Source organism: Zonotrichia albicollis, chromosome Z (assembly GCF_047830755.1).
Source record: "Zonotrichia albicollis isolate bZonAlb1 chromosome Z, bZonAlb1.hap1, whole genome shotgun sequence".
NCBI lineage: Eukaryota > Metazoa > Chordata > Aves > Passeriformes > Passerellidae > Zonotrichia > Zonotrichia albicollis.
Genome location: NC_133860.1, coordinates 52,692,424 through 52,707,767, shown reverse-complemented (window position 1 = coordinate 52,707,767; position 15,344 = coordinate 52,692,424). Strand labels below are relative to the sequence as shown.

General features: G+C 39.7%; 1 protein-coding gene across 7 annotated transcripts in view; it reads left to right on the top strand.

The window, feature by feature from the left end:
* Window positions 1-15,344, top strand: part of PRUNE2 (prune homolog 2 with BCH domain) — a 129,436-nt gene that overhangs the window by 69,535 nt on the left and 44,557 nt on the right. For all 7 annotated transcript variants that reach the window (XR_012577998.1, XM_074532242.1, XM_074532246.1 and 4 more), the window contains exons 7-9: window positions 5,610-5,768; window positions 6,729-13,212; window positions 14,111-14,909. Coding sequence is in view for 6 of the 7 variants with exons in the window: in XM_074532242.1 (XP_074388343.1) it covers window positions 5,610-5,768; window positions 6,729-13,212; window positions 14,111-14,909 (7,442 nt within the window). In the remaining variant the exon portion in view is untranslated. The remainder of the gene's footprint in view (window positions 1-5,609; window positions 5,769-6,728; window positions 13,213-14,110; window positions 14,910-15,344) is intronic.

Genomic DNA, 15,344 nt, shown 5'->3' with positions numbered 1-15,344 from the left:
AAGAGAATGCAGTAGCAGTATGTATGACTTCTGTATTGTGATAATTGCATCAGTTGTGAAAATTGTAATGGGATATGATATTCCTCATTTATATTTTGTGATGGTTGGGTATTTTTAGCAAATGAGTTGTCAGCAGAAAGGCTTCATTAGACTCATCAGGGTATCTGCCCATGAATAACGAATCCCAAACTGTACTGACAGTTTCCTTGAGCCAAAATGATGGAGCACCTCTGACAAAAGCCATATTGTGCTCCCCATGTGAGAAGTGTGAAGAACAAAAGAGACAGTTTGTTCTTAATTTGGTCAGGTTAATATTGACACAGTTAGCTTAGAAGAGTCAAAAGTGTGTGTAATGTACACTTGCAGTGATCACTTGGGTAATTGGCTGTTGATTTCATGAATCAGTGTTGCAAGAGACAGAGAAGTTAAGATTCTCTTCAGATATTTCTTTGATATTTTGCCTCTTTTAAAGGATCATCCATGTTTATAGTTACATTATCTGTTAAACTTAAAAAGAAATTCCTGAGAATCAAGAAGGAAAATAGAGGTTTCCAAGAAAGAAATTTCCCAACAGTATAGAACTTACATAAAATGGTATTTCTCAACAAAAATACATAATTACTAAATAGTTAATGTTCAAAAATCCTTCAAAAGTCTTTGGATTTCTTCAGCTTTCTCATTCTGCTCACCTGATACAAAAAATATTTGTAAATTTTAGAATGCACATTATATTGCTGTGTTAGGGCAGAAGCTATTTATGTGCATTAGACAAAAGCACCATTTTATTACATGTTATGACACTAAATTACTCTAGTAGTTACACTGCTGTTAACTGTGAAAAATATATGTACTACTAGATTCTGTTTATTTCAAGTACATATATTTCAAGTATGTTAACAATTCATTTTTTTGTTTATAAGATACTTAGAGGGCATTATAACAACATTATAACAACTAACAATATTTATGTACACTGTTTATCTGCTGTATACTATGTGAATATTACCTAATACTTCAGCCAGCGTATGTTAGAACAAGAAAAGAAGAATATAAAAATGACCAGTTATTGTCATTGTTTAGCTATGTCAGTATATCTCAGGCTATACTAATTCATCAAAAGCATATTTTAAATGGATGTAATTAATTTGGGATGTACTGGCTTAACTGTTGAAATTATTTGCAGTTTTTTATTTCTGAAGGAAATTTTTCATTTTCTGTAAGCATTTGTAATAAGTTCTTGTTAATTTAGGTTATAAAATTCATAGGAGAGTTCATGTATCTATCATGTCTTTCAGTATATGGCCTTTGTAGTTTTTAAGACTTATTTGCAGCTGTCATTATTTACTTGAGTGTTTGAATGCCTGGGAAGGGAGTATCTGAATTTTGTTGCTGGTACTAGTTTAAAAGAATAAACTAACATTGTTTAGGTGAGTTATCAGGAATTTTTAGATGGTTTTGAATCTGCTGTTTATTTGAATCAATTTTAATTGTTCCAGCTGCAGTTAGTAATGGGATAATTGAAGTGACTTTTCCATGCTCAAGGACATTTTGGAACTGTTTCTGATCTACCCAGTACTTGTGTCTTCAGAAGATTTTACTGGTTTAGATATTCAAAGTTTTTTCAGAATAATTCCTCATCATAACTCTCTATTCAAATTTCACATATGAATGTCCACCAATAAACTGGCAGCTGACTGTTGGTGTATTAATCTGTGTGAATTTCACATAAACTTCATTTTAAGGTGCTATCCAAACATCAACGGGAAACTTCATCTCTAGTTGCAGAAAGGAATCTACTTCCAAAGCATTTGACAAACAAGATTATTTTTTTTTTTAAGTTTAACTTGGAGGGTGATGCATTTTGTGGACACAGTTGAGTAGATTAATAAATTGTGTTTATATATTTGCAATCAAAACAGTAATTATTAGGTAAGAGACTGATGCAGGGGAATAACATGCCAGTCTGCACATACAGTTGTGCCGTGTTCATGATGAACTGCTGTTTATTCAAGGCCAGTGTAGCTTGGCAGCATCAAAAGAAGTCTTGGCTAGAAGACGACAAAAAATTATTTTAATACAAACAGCAGAAACATAAAGAAGAAAATGAAATTTCTATGTCTTTATTGAGCAGTAGTTATCAGATGTGAGATTTGAAAAAAGATATTTATACTTTGTGCATTATGTTCTCAGCTGAGAAAGGTGATGTATGGTTTATGTTTCAAGTCCTATGTAAGTGGGCTAGTCCAAGTATTAATGAGAATAGAAAACATAAAAGTTTACCTCCTGTGTATTTGGTGTGGGGTGTATGTGAAAGAAGACAACTTTTTTGATACAAGGAATATAAAAATACTTTGCCTCAGTTCTTACTTGTGTGTGTGTGTGTATTTTTTTTTTTGAGATTTGCACAATTCAAAGAGCAGGAGCAAGGGTATCTGTTGGAGCAGTCTGTGGTAATTGTGTGTTGCAATAGGGTAACATCATCATGGATACATATGAAGGACTGCAAAATTAAATTATCTTGTGAATTTTGCTTCTCAATACTATTGTTTTAATGTTTGGTTTTTTTAGATGAAATATTGGCATGACAAATTTCATAAAGTATTTATTTTTCTAACAAAAACCTGGGTTTTATTCAAGAAATAGCAATAGACCAGTATCACAGAATCACAGAATTGTTAAGGTTGGAGAGGACCTCTCAAGATCATCCAGTCCAAGCGCCCTGCCAAAGCAGGGTCACTGAGAGCAGGTGACACAGGAACACGTGCAGGAGGGCTTTTAATGTCTCCCAGAGACTCCACAGCCTCCCCAGCAGCTGTTCAATGCTCTGCCACCCTCAGCATAAAGAAATTCTTCCTCTTGTTGAGGTGAAACTTCCTGTGTTTCAGTTTATGGCCATTGCTCCTTCTCTTGTTTCTGGGCACCACTGAAAAGAGTCTGGCACCATCCTCCTGACACCCACCTTTGAGATATTTCTGTGTATTGATGAGATCCCCTCTCAGTCTTCTCTTCTCCAGACCAGACAATCCCAGTTCCCAGAGTGTCTCCTCATGAGAGAGGAGCTCCAGACCCCTGATCATCCTTGTGGCTCTCCCCTGGACCCTCTCCAGTAGCTCTTTGTCTCCCTTGTGCTGAGGAGCCCAGAACTGGACACGGCACTCCAGGAATGGCCTCACCAGGGCTGAGTGGAGGGGGAGGATCACCTCCCTGACCTGCTGGCCACACTCTGGCCAATGCAGCCCAGGATGACATTGGCCCTCCTGGCCACAGGGGCACTGGTGGCTCATGGGCAGCTTGTGATGCACCAGGAGTCCCAGGTCCTTTTCCACAGAGCTGCTCTGTGGGAGGTCAGCCCCAGGCTGTGCTGGCACTTGGGGCTGTTCCTCCCCAGGTGCAGGACCTGGCACTTGCCCTTGTTGAGCCTCACCAGGTTTCTCTCTGCACAGCCCTCCAGCTGATCAAGGTGCCATTGAATGGCAGCAGAGCTTTCAGGTGGATCAGCCACTGCCCCAGTTTGGAGTCACCAGCAAGCCTGCTGAGGGTGCCTTTGATCCCTTCCTCCAGGTCAGTGATAAACAAGTTGAGTAGGATTGGTCCCAATACTGGTCCTTTGGCAATACCACTGACTGCAGGCCTCCTGCTGGACTCTGCTGCACTGATCATGACTGTCTGAGCTCTGCCTTCAGCCAGTACTTGATTCACTTCACTTTACATTCCTCTAACCCACATGTCCTGAGCCTACCTATGAGGATGTTACAGGAAAAAACCTTGCTGAAGCTGAGGTAGGCAACGTCCACTGCTCTCCCATTGTCAACCCATCCTGCTATGCAATCACAGAGGTCTATCAGATTAGTCCAATCTGGTTTGCTTTCGGTGAATCCATCCTTACTGTTCCTGTGTTCATGATGACCTTGTCTTCTATATGCTTTTTGATAGTCTCCAGAATGATCTGTTCCATCACCTTTCCAGGAACTGAGGTGAGGCAGGCTGGCTGGCTGGCTGACTGGTAGTTTCCCAGGTCTCCGTGTCATTTTTGAAGACAAGAGTGACATTGGTTTTCCTTGAATCATCAGGCAATTCTCCCATTCTCCATGATTTTTCAGAGATGATGGAAAGCAGCAAATGGACATCTGCCATGCTCTCTCATTATCTGTGGCTGGATCCCATGCATTTAAGGTGTTAAGTATGCCTACATGATCTCTAACCCAACCCTCGACGGCCTAGGGGAAGCCTTCCTTTCTCCAGCCATCCTCTCTTACTGCTGAGGTCTGGGACTCTTGAGGGCTGGTCTCAACAGTAAAGACAAGCAAAGAAGACATTCAGTAATTTTACCTTCTCTATGTATTCCATCACCAGAACATCCATCTGATTCTGCAGCGGCCCTGCATTTTGCTTAATCTTTCTTTTGCTGCTGATAAAATCGTAGATTTTATCAGCAGCAAAAGAATTGCTGTCCTTGATGTCCCTTGCCAGACTCAGTTGCAAGTGGGTCTTGGCCTTCCTTGTTGTATCCCTGCAACTCGATGTTCCTAGAGTCCTTCTGTGTGGCCTGTCCCTTCTTCCACGTTGCATATATTTCTTTCTTGAGTTTGAGTTTTACTGGAAGTTCCATTCTCATCCATGTAAGTCACCTACTCCCTTTGCCCAGTGTACTGGTTTAGGGCAAATTTGTTAAAGAATCTGCAAAGGAGGGCCCCTCCAGAAAGCGAAACCCACACGGCCCCTCCCCCCAATCGGTTCGGGAGAAAAATTCCTCGGAGAGAGGTGGAAAGAACCTGTTTATTTGACTGGCCCCGCACCCCCCAGCACACAAAATGAACAATACGCGATGACACCGCTCTGAGAAAGATGGCAAAATCAGAAAGTCTCTTTCAGGGGTGGTTGCTCTGTTCTCAGTCCCTCCGGCACTGGGCCAGCCGCTGCAGCCGAACCCTTGGTGTTCCCGGGTCCCAGTCCGGAGCAGGTTCGAGATGGTCACAGGAACAGGAGAGGAGAAACAGTCCAGGAAGCAATGTGGACTGTTTAGTTAGAACTAGCTAATAAGCAGAGGCAGAAAGCAGAGCAGAAGCAAGAGCAGAAAAAGAGAGCAAGCAAAAGCAGCAAGCAAAAGCAGCAAGCCCAAAGCTGGAAGTAAAAAAAAAAACAGCTCTGTGTACTGCTTGTCTCTGTGTCCTGATAAGAGAAACCCAAACAAAACTTCCACTCTTCAGTGCCGGTCTTAAAGGCACAGAACAGATGAATGGGGATATACAAGCATCATAACGTCACCCCAGGACACCCAGTTTCTTTGTCATGGGTATATACTAGAGCTTGGAGTGCTTTTAATCAATGTTGCAAAACCAGGTAGCAGGAACAAGTAAGAATTATGTTTCACCAGCAGATTAGGAAGGCAAAACCTGCATTTAGTATGCTAGTGTTCTTCCATTACTGAACTATGGGACTGGTTCTTGATTTTATTAGGTACATGGTTGTTTTGACGAGTGAAATGGAATTTTCTTGCTTGTTAGACCTGCTGATGCTTTTTAACATTTACAGCTATTTTTACAACATATTTGGATGAAAAGAACCAGAAAAGTTGCTGACATTTCTTTTAATTTTTTAATGTTTTTCAGGACTGCATATTACACAGGAATCTCATTGGTGATCTGAAAGCATTCATAGATAAATATGGGTTTGATGTACTTGTCATTTTGGCCAACTGTTTGTCAGATGAGAAGCAAACAAAACAACAAGTAGTAGTATACTCGGAAAATGTAGAGCTAGGCAATCAAGTAAGTACCTGGAAAAAGAATCAAATGTTTTTCCTGGAAAAAAAATGTTGAGGTTTTTTTAAGTAGTCTATCTCAAGATGTTGATTAATTAAGTGGCTTCAAAACATAGCAACAGTTGACCAGCAACTGAGCAGCTATTTGAAATGGCTGCATTATTTATATGGTAAGAGAATGAAAGATTGTGATATTTATTATTGCTTCAGACCAAGCTAATAGAAAAAGGTTAGGAGAAATACTGAAAGGGCAAGAATTTTCAACTCAGTTAAAATGGTTTTTTCCCCAGTTTTGACTTGGGTTTGTACACAAATGTGTCTTTGGCAATGAGTGATAAGCAAACACCTTGTTAAGTGGTAAAGACCAGAACTCATATATGTATATGTTGTTCCTAAAGAATTCAAACTCCGAAATCAAAACAAATTATTATTATTGTGTACATTTGTCCAGAGCTAAGTGCTTCCCATTTTTAAAAACTATATTTATCCCCAGATGGAAGAGACTATCTCAGCAGCAACTTTCTGAACCTTTTTGTCAGTCTTGAAAACTTATGGTTATTGGGAGGCTAAGTGATCCCATGGTTTTCAAGGCCAATATAAATGCATTAATTTATTTTATTAATATAATTACTCCATTCTAGAAGTACATTCACAAATTAATTAATTGCATGAATTTTACTCAGATTTCTCAAGGAAACAACCAAACATTTTGGATTTTCTAATCAGAAGTGAACCGAAAAGTCAAGTGGTATAATTTCTGACCAATCTTATAGCAAATATTTTGTCTTGATTCTCTTTTGTAATGCATCATCTATTTGGGGATTGTAATAAGGATGCTACAGTGAAATGACCAAGCAATAGGTTAATAGGAAGAGATAGGTATGGCTGTATTACATGATGAAGTAGTCAAATATGTGCCTTATGTCTATGCCTGTAGTGACTTCTGAAATATCCCATTTTTCAACAGATCTGCTGTGAATTAGAAGAATGTCAGAATCCTTGTTTGGAGCTGAATCCTCTAGAATGTGAATGTGACCAAATTCTCATTTATCATCAAGAAAATTCTTCAGTGACCTGTGATCAAATTTTTCTTGTAATTAAGGAAGTTATAAATAGAAGGCAACCAGAAATGGTATCAAACAGTAGAACTTCTTCTACTGAAGCTGTTGCTGGAAGTGCTCCACTTTCACAAGGATCTTCTGGTATTATGGAGTTATATGGTTCTGATGTAGAACCACAGCCCAGTTCTGCCAATTTTATAGAAAATCCTCAAGATCTGAATGGGTCTGTGCAAGCCCACATTGATGTTAATGTAGACCTTGTGAGTCCAGACAGTGGCTTGGCTACCATTAGAAGCAGCCGGTCTTCCAAGGAGAGTTCTGTTTTTCTTAGTGATGACAGCCCTGTTGCAGAAGGGGCTGCTTCACATCACAGTCTTCTGCCTGGCTTTGATTCCTACAGCCCTATTCCTGAAGGAGCAGTAGCTGAAGAGCAAAAGTCTCAGTCAGGAAGCAATAGCGATAATTTTGATCTTTTCAATTTTGATCTAGCGCCCATGGTTACAGCTCCATCTGAGTCATCTTCTCGTTCTGTTGATTGTTCCCCAGCAGATGACTATTTTCTCAATAGTGATTCCTCAGAAGGGCATCAGCTCACTCTGAAGAAAAAACTTGATGAGACAAATCTCTTAGAAAATGCTTCAGTAAAGTATTCAACTGACTTACTTAAGACAAAAATTGAGGAAGACAATCTGGCTGAATTTGATGAGATTCCAGGAGGAATGTGTGAGAAAACTTCAAGTTTGATTGATTTTGTTGAAGGTGATTCTTCTTCACCAGAAGCGTTGAAATCCGCTGATTCAAAAATTCCACCAACTCCTATGAATAGTCTTGTAGATACTTCACCATTGGATAATGGGCAGCCTTTAATTTTCTCACAAGATGTCATAAAAAAAATTAATGAAATAGAGGGCACAAATTACTCTCCGTCTCGTGTTAGATATGGCAGCTGGTGGGATGGCTTTGATTTAGATTCCAGAAATGCTGATGCATGGAGTTCAAGTGAACAGGAATCTGTATTTCAGAGTCCTGTCTTATGGAAAGATTCTAAAGAAAGTCCTTTGCTACGAGAACATACTGATAGAAGAGCCTCAGATTCTGTGTTCCTCCAAAAACAGCCAAAGCAAATGGAATATATGAAAGCAGGTCTATGGGATAATCAGTTTAAAGAAGATAACTGGAACCATGAGAATCAAGAGAAAAACAGTGAACATTCATGTTTGCAAACTGCTTCTTTAGATGAGACAAAGCAAGAAGTGGAGAGCTTTACAGATCTATGGAAGGTCAGCCAACCAACACCTGTTATGTCAGATGCATGGTGTAGCGGTGAAGGAAAAGGTAGGCAGCTAGCTGGAGACTCTTACAAAATCTGGACTGAGTTTGATGAAGGAAATGCTGGTAAATCCTCAGAAGATGTATGGAACATGCCCAAACTAGATAGAGAGTTAAAATCAGTGAATATTCCTGAGGAATGGGCTGTATCAAAAACAGGTTTATCAGATTCTTCAGAAATCACAGTGGACAACGAAATTGAAAATCCAGAAGTGTGGGATAAAGGAAGGTATTATTCATTAGAAGACCATGGAAAATCTGAAAATATAACTTTTGTTTTCAACAATATGCAAAATAATTCCAAGCCAAACATGGGGGAAGAAGCTTTATTTGGTGATCCTAAACATAGACCAAAACAATTTGAAAATATAGATACCTGGAATATGTATGATAAAAACATCAGAAAAGAAGTAACAGAAGTAGTGGTGCCCTGGGAGGATACCTTCTTATATAAAAACTCGGATCTTAGTTCATCAAATATAGCAGAAGATTTAGTTGTTTCTCCACCAGACACCAATTATTCAACATCTGATTCATATATATCACCTACATATGTGGAAGATGAAAGAGAAAATGAGGACAAGGATTTTGATGAAGGAACAGTTACTGGTAAATTCATGAACACAGACTTGACTGAGTCAAAAGTACTTGAGAAATCAACTAAGGAACCGTTATCTCCTAACAGTATGCCTTTTTCAAATACTAGAAGTACAGATATCTGGAACACTCCCCTAAATAATATCACCCAGTTACAAGAAAGAAATTCTGAAATGCCAGTTCTTTCTGCCTCTGCTAAACCTTGCCTTAATTCAGAACAAACAGCTGATCTATGTTTTTCAACTGAAACATGTAGCAGTGAAAATAACTTTCCTGTATCTGAAAGCAAAAGAGTAATACTGGCATATAATCAAACAGTGAATGACTTATCACCATCACAGAATGAATTAAATACTGGACAGAGAGCAGCTGATGAGGCAGAAGCAGTGGGCAGTGTTCCTGTAGAAGGCACAAACACCTCTACGCCAACTTCAGAAAATGACAATGGCTTGGATCTGAAAATATGTGACTTAGGGAGTGGGATACCTAGTAAGAATGCAGCACAAACCACTGCCAGTATTGATGAAGAGCTGGGTATTCAGGATTCCGTGCACCAGCTAGACTCGTGGGGTTTACAGAGTGAGCAGGGTTGTGAGGAAAGCTGGGATAATGCCACTGTCATCTCTGAGGAAGGAGAAGAACGTAAGAGAACACATGTGACAAGTGGGCAGCAGATGATTGATGACATTTGTAATAAACCAGTGCAGGAGGGCAATGAATCTTCAGGTAAAAGAGATTTGGAAGAAAATGAACCAACAGCTGAAGTTGCCACCTCCCCAGAAAAACAGAGAAATAGTGTTAGTTTGGAAGTATTAATCACAGAGAATGTGTCATTTTCCAATCAAAGTAAACCAGTTAACCAGGAAGAGAGAAAGGACATGTTGCAGAACAGTTTAGAATCTTCAAGTATTTCTGAAGGAGGCAGAGATTATGAATTTTTGGATGACCTCTTACCACAAAATTACAATTATAGTGAAATGTCACAGCTGCTTTCTGAGGAAGCTGAAAAAGAGGCTACAGTGACAGAGGATGCAGCAAGTCCCAAGATGGAAAGTACTTCTGAAAGTTCTGATAAGTGTAGTGATAATCCTGAGAATAATTCTGCTAAAATACCTGGAAGCTCAGGTGTCTGGAATTACTCTGGAAAGAATGGTAGTGACCAAGCCATATCAATTCCTTTGATGGATAAACCACAAGAACCTCTGGGAGAAGGGCAAGAATGCTTACATGAAGTGACTCCTAACCATCCAGACATTTGTAATTCTGATTTACTATCTTTTAAAAATAGCTTAGAACTGATGAAGACCAATGAAAATTCTTTCACAGATGAGTTTAAGAAAAATCCTTCTGGATTTGTTAGTGTTCCTGATATTACACACGTGTCTGTGGTGGAAAATTCATTTTTACTTGAAATAGCTTCTGGGACAAATGAAAACTCTGAAAATGTAGAACCTGCTGCTAATCTTTGTGGAGAACCATTTGCAGTGCTTAATGACAATTTTCCCCAAACTGCTTGGGATTCACAGCCATGTGAAGATTTGCAGTCTCCTGGAACAAGTCCTGAGGCAAGCGAAGTCCTTGAAATAGCAAATACCACAAGCAGTCTTTCAAAAGATATACAGATCAAAAGCTATTTGGAAGAAGATAATATGTGGAGTAATTCCATAAATTATTATACACACTCAAGTGGAACAAGTCCTGACTTAAGTGATACATCTGTGAATGTGTGGGGAGATCTTCCAGTTGCTAGTCATCATGAAAGAAGCAGGGATGTGTGGGAGATGAAAAATAATAAAAATCTTGCAGATTCCTTTAAAAAGCAAGAATTTGGGAATGAATATGAAGAAGGATTTGAAACAAGTGGTGAAGAGAACAAAGTTCCTAAAAGCTTAGATTTTTGGAATGCCCATGTAGATGATGATACTGTATCTTCTTTATCAAGTCCTGACGTAAATGAGGATTCAGAGAATTCAGAGGCATGTCCAGAACTGATTAATGAAGATTCAGTGTGTGAAAACAAACAGCACAAAGCAGCTGAAAATGAAGAGGATTATGATCAGTCCAATGCAACAAGTCCTGAAGCTAATGAAGACAGTTTAGGTGCAAAAACTAAGGTGGGAGAGAACGTCCTGGTAAGCACCTTCAGTGAAAATTCTGAAATAATTGAAGCCGAAAAGGTATTGCAGGAGGAGGGGTCTGTTGGCTTTATTGATCATACTCAACCTACTACTGGCCCCTGTGAAACACTTGACGAAGTAACACAGGTGAGTAGTTTCAATGAAAAAGCAGATAGTGGGGAAGACTCATATTTGTATCAAGTGAATAAAGATCCTGCATTGACTTCTGATAAAGAAGAGCATTCTTCAAAAGCTATAGATAGGTGGAGTATGTCATTGGAAGCTGATTCAAGAACTAATCCAAAATCCACAGTAGGAACATCTGATTTTCTAGATAACAGTTCAGATTGGTGGAGTTCACAACCTTGTGAAGAAAAGCAATTGGAAGATCAGTATTCTGGTTCACGTCACTCTGTAACAAGTCATCTAGGAAATAGTAAAGAGTACTCCTGTGGCTCACCTTCACAAGATGAACAACTAACAGAAGCACATTTCACAGATACAAGTAATGATGAAAATCCACCTGCCCCTCTGTACGCTGATGAAAAAGAAAATGAAAGACTAGTACAATCTATCAATAGTCCTGATGGTCAGATAAATGAAGACACTTCACAGTTCAATCGATTTGATTCTTTCACACTGGATAAAAAAGAAAGGCAGTTGATAGAGCAGTTGTTTTCTACAGATGAGGAAAATCAACTGACTCCACAAAACTCTTTTTCAGATGAGGAACAAGCTATACCAGTTGAAGTAATCACTGTACTGGATCTAGCAAAAGACAATGAGGAAAATGCAAGTCTCACTCCTCAAAGACAGCAGGAAGACACGTGTGAAAGAGTAGAAGTGCACAACTCCATGCCAGGTGCTTTCACTGTAGAAGACTTATCTTTTGAAATGGCAGAAAAGTCAAGCCCAGAATGGAATATATTAGTTCCCCAAACTGCAGTTATCCCAGATATTTTACAGGATAACACACAAGGAAGTAATCAGCAGTTTTCAGTGCAACCTGACCTGTGGACTTATGCTGAGGAGATTGTCACTTTGAAATCAGATGGTGAAAATCCTGATATTTTAAGTCACTGTGACCAAGACAATGGTTCAGAGTCATCAATCAGTCCTGATGTGTGCCAGGAATATGGAGCTAAGCATGCCTCTCTCCCATCTTCTCAGGTTGCAGTGGAGCCTGAAGACAAAGACAGTCAGCCAATTCATACAAAATCAAATGTGAATAAAGAGGCAGATTTTGACTCGAAATGCCAGTTAGTAATGCAGAATGAGATGCACTCTGAAAATGGTAGCCCCCAGGACTATGAGCCAGTAAAGGCCAGGGAATTCTATCAGCTTATCTCTTCTAATCCTCAGGAGCCTCCTGAATTTGCAGTTCCAGAAGAATGCAGTCTAGAAAATAAGCTGGTTTTTGACCCTGTTGAATCAACTGAAATTGCCAGTGAAGTTACAAAACTGACATCCTTAGATGTGAAAGACATGTTCCATGGAAGTTCCACTAATGCAAGCCATCAAGGAGCACCAACTGATACAGCTCAAATAGCGACCTCTCAAATGCCTTTGCTTCCCATGGATTCCAGTCAACCTGACAGGGAAGAACAAAGCTTAAAAGAAATTAGTGCCTTGGGTGAAGTTGTAAAATATTCAGGTACTGATCATACAGCAATAACTGGTGTTGAGCTAGATAAGTCAGGAGAATATGTGGATGACTTTGACACAGGGATAGAACATAGTATAAGGGACACCTCAGTGACTAATGGCCTGGGAGGCACATGTGGTGGAATGAACATACCGACACTGCTAGGCAGTGAGGCAGCAGAAGGGAAGTCAGAGGATGAACGGACACTCTTTCCCAAGTCCTTTCTACCTGGTGGTCATGAAGGTGATGAATTTGATTCAAATAATGAACGGTTTGATGACACAGCAAAAGAATATGAAGCTGTAATTGAAAATTATGTTCCTGTGCTTAAGGAAATACCCAATGACCAATCACCAATGGTGTGTACTCCTCCATCCTCTGCTTCTTTTGATGCTGAACCCTCTGGCAGCAGTGAGAATGCAAACGGTGAGCTCTTGTTACAGCAGCCATTTTATGACAGTGTTTCTTTGGAAAAACGATTGCCACTGCCGGCTCCTCTGGAAGGTGCAGAGGGCATCCTGATGACTGAAGATAAGGTGTCTGAGACATCCACAGAGTGTCTTGAGGAAAATCGCACCTCAGTACCATCGCTCTCCCTGTCTGAAGTAACTCCCCCAGATTCTGATTTCTTGACAGGAAAATCTGAAAAAGAAACAACCGATCCTGAGTCACCACAAGGTGGAGGTAGAAGATCATGTGATGGTAAGAAAATCTGCTTTCCAGGGGAAATACATTGAACAGAGAAAGGAGGAAGTATTTCTATGAAGCCTATGAGGAGGAGGCTTTGAATGAAGTGAGAAGTTTGTGTGTCTCCCTAATGTGCAGAGCATTATTGTGGAAAGAGCTCTAGTGTCGTTCTCTCAGATGATGCCTTCCTTGAGAGGCTACCTGGAACAAAGGTTAGACAGAGTTAAAGGAATAAAGTAGGTATTTATTAAAATGCCTTCAAAGGATGCATCTTGGGCAGTACAAGAGCCCAGCTGTGGCTGCACCCAAGATGGATCCAAGATGTACAACTGGTCACTTGTTTTCACAATGTAAAAATTTTTGGTCCATTTAATATTGGGGTTAATTGTCCACTTACTTCAGGTTATGAAGTCCTGTTCACTCCTCTCCTCAGTTTGCTGTTGTTGACACTTTTTGGGCCTGAGGCTGTAATGGTGTCCTTGGTTCTCAGGCTGGAAAAGGATTGTTTTGTCTGACTGAGCTGTGAAGAGAACTTGCTGACACTGTATATGGAGTTCAGAGTTGTATACTAATGCACTACAGAATCTGGAAAATATGAAAGCTAAAACTTTAGGCATCACAGGCAATCTAAAGCTTTTGAACACTGAAGTAGTAATATAATTTCTGTTGTTTGTACAGGGCCTAGCCTATGGGATACTGAATTTTTTGTGCCTTGGGGATGATTGCCGTGTTAATGTGTAACCTTTAACAATAATGATGATGGTGATGATGTTATAAAATTCAAGTACACATTAACAGAGCAAAGCAAAATGAAAAGAGCTTTATCTCACAGTACTGATTAAAGCATACTATGGTGACTAAATCGGTTATTCAGAAATTAAAAAGAGTTTCTCTTTGCCTGTTCTTTTATAAGCTGGCACTGACTCCCTACTTTATAGAGAAGAAAAGCTGAGAAATTCCCAGAAGAGCCCTGAACTGGAAAGTACAGACAGTAAAGAAGATGTAAAGATGCAGGTACTCCCACCTTCACTGGAGATGGATTACATCCTTGTTACTGAGGAAGAAAAAACACCTGCAACAAATGATACCATTGAAAGAAGCAGAATTAATTTTGCATTTCAGGAATCTCATGAAGACTTTTCACCAGGCTCCTTGGATGCTTTTCAGGCAATATCCATTTCAAATGAAAGCAAAGATCATCTTGTTGGTGGGACTGAATGGGACGCTGCTCACTTAGAAGAGAAAAATTCTTCTGCTGTGTGTCAGAAGATGGATGGTGAAGGGAAATCACAGGAAAGCTGTGGGCAAGACGAGGGTTGGATTATATTGGGACAAAATGAAATAAGTGGCATATCACCTGAAGAAATTTCTGCCAAGACAGAGATGCCAGAATCAGGGTCCGGACATCCTGGTGAGGAACTGGCATCTGGGGTAGCACAGGAAATGATTCTTGACACTTGGACAGAATTTCAGGTAGAAACTCCCCTTCAGAAATCTTTTGAACATGAAAGCTGTTCTCCTTCAGATGGTCTGGCTGCTGAGAATGTGAGTTCGGGCATTGCAGGAACATCAGAGTTGCAGGTAGTTTGTGGTGATAGCACATGGGAAACAAATTCTCAACAGAGGCTTGGGAATAACGTAGCAACAGAACAAGAAATGAAGGAGGAAATGGTTCTTCTCAGCAGTGACAGAGAATTGAATCAAAAATCAGGGTAAGTAAAAATCAACCTATTTTCTTTCAAAAGTCTTCTGTTCATTTGTTACTTATGTTATTGAGGTGTGTGCCATTATGTATAGATGGCAAGACATTCAAGTCTGAAATACGCAAAGTGTTATTTAACTATCAATGTATTACTTCCTTTCTGTAAACAGATTGTTGGTTCTTTGTCGCTTGATATGAGCCAAATTAGGGTTGTTTTGCAATTGACTTAAAGGTTACTTTCTTGCAGGAATAAATCTGTCTTCCTTCTGTGAAGTCCCACTGATTGCGTTACCTACTTTTAAATATGAAACAGTATGGCCAGGGTATACAGGCCCAAGCCAGATACTGATGAGATTGTGGAGGGATTGAAGTGAACTACTATCTCTGCCCAATGCAAAACTGTTGAGAAGGAAGAAAGGAGGAAGTCAAGGCCCAGAGTCAGAAA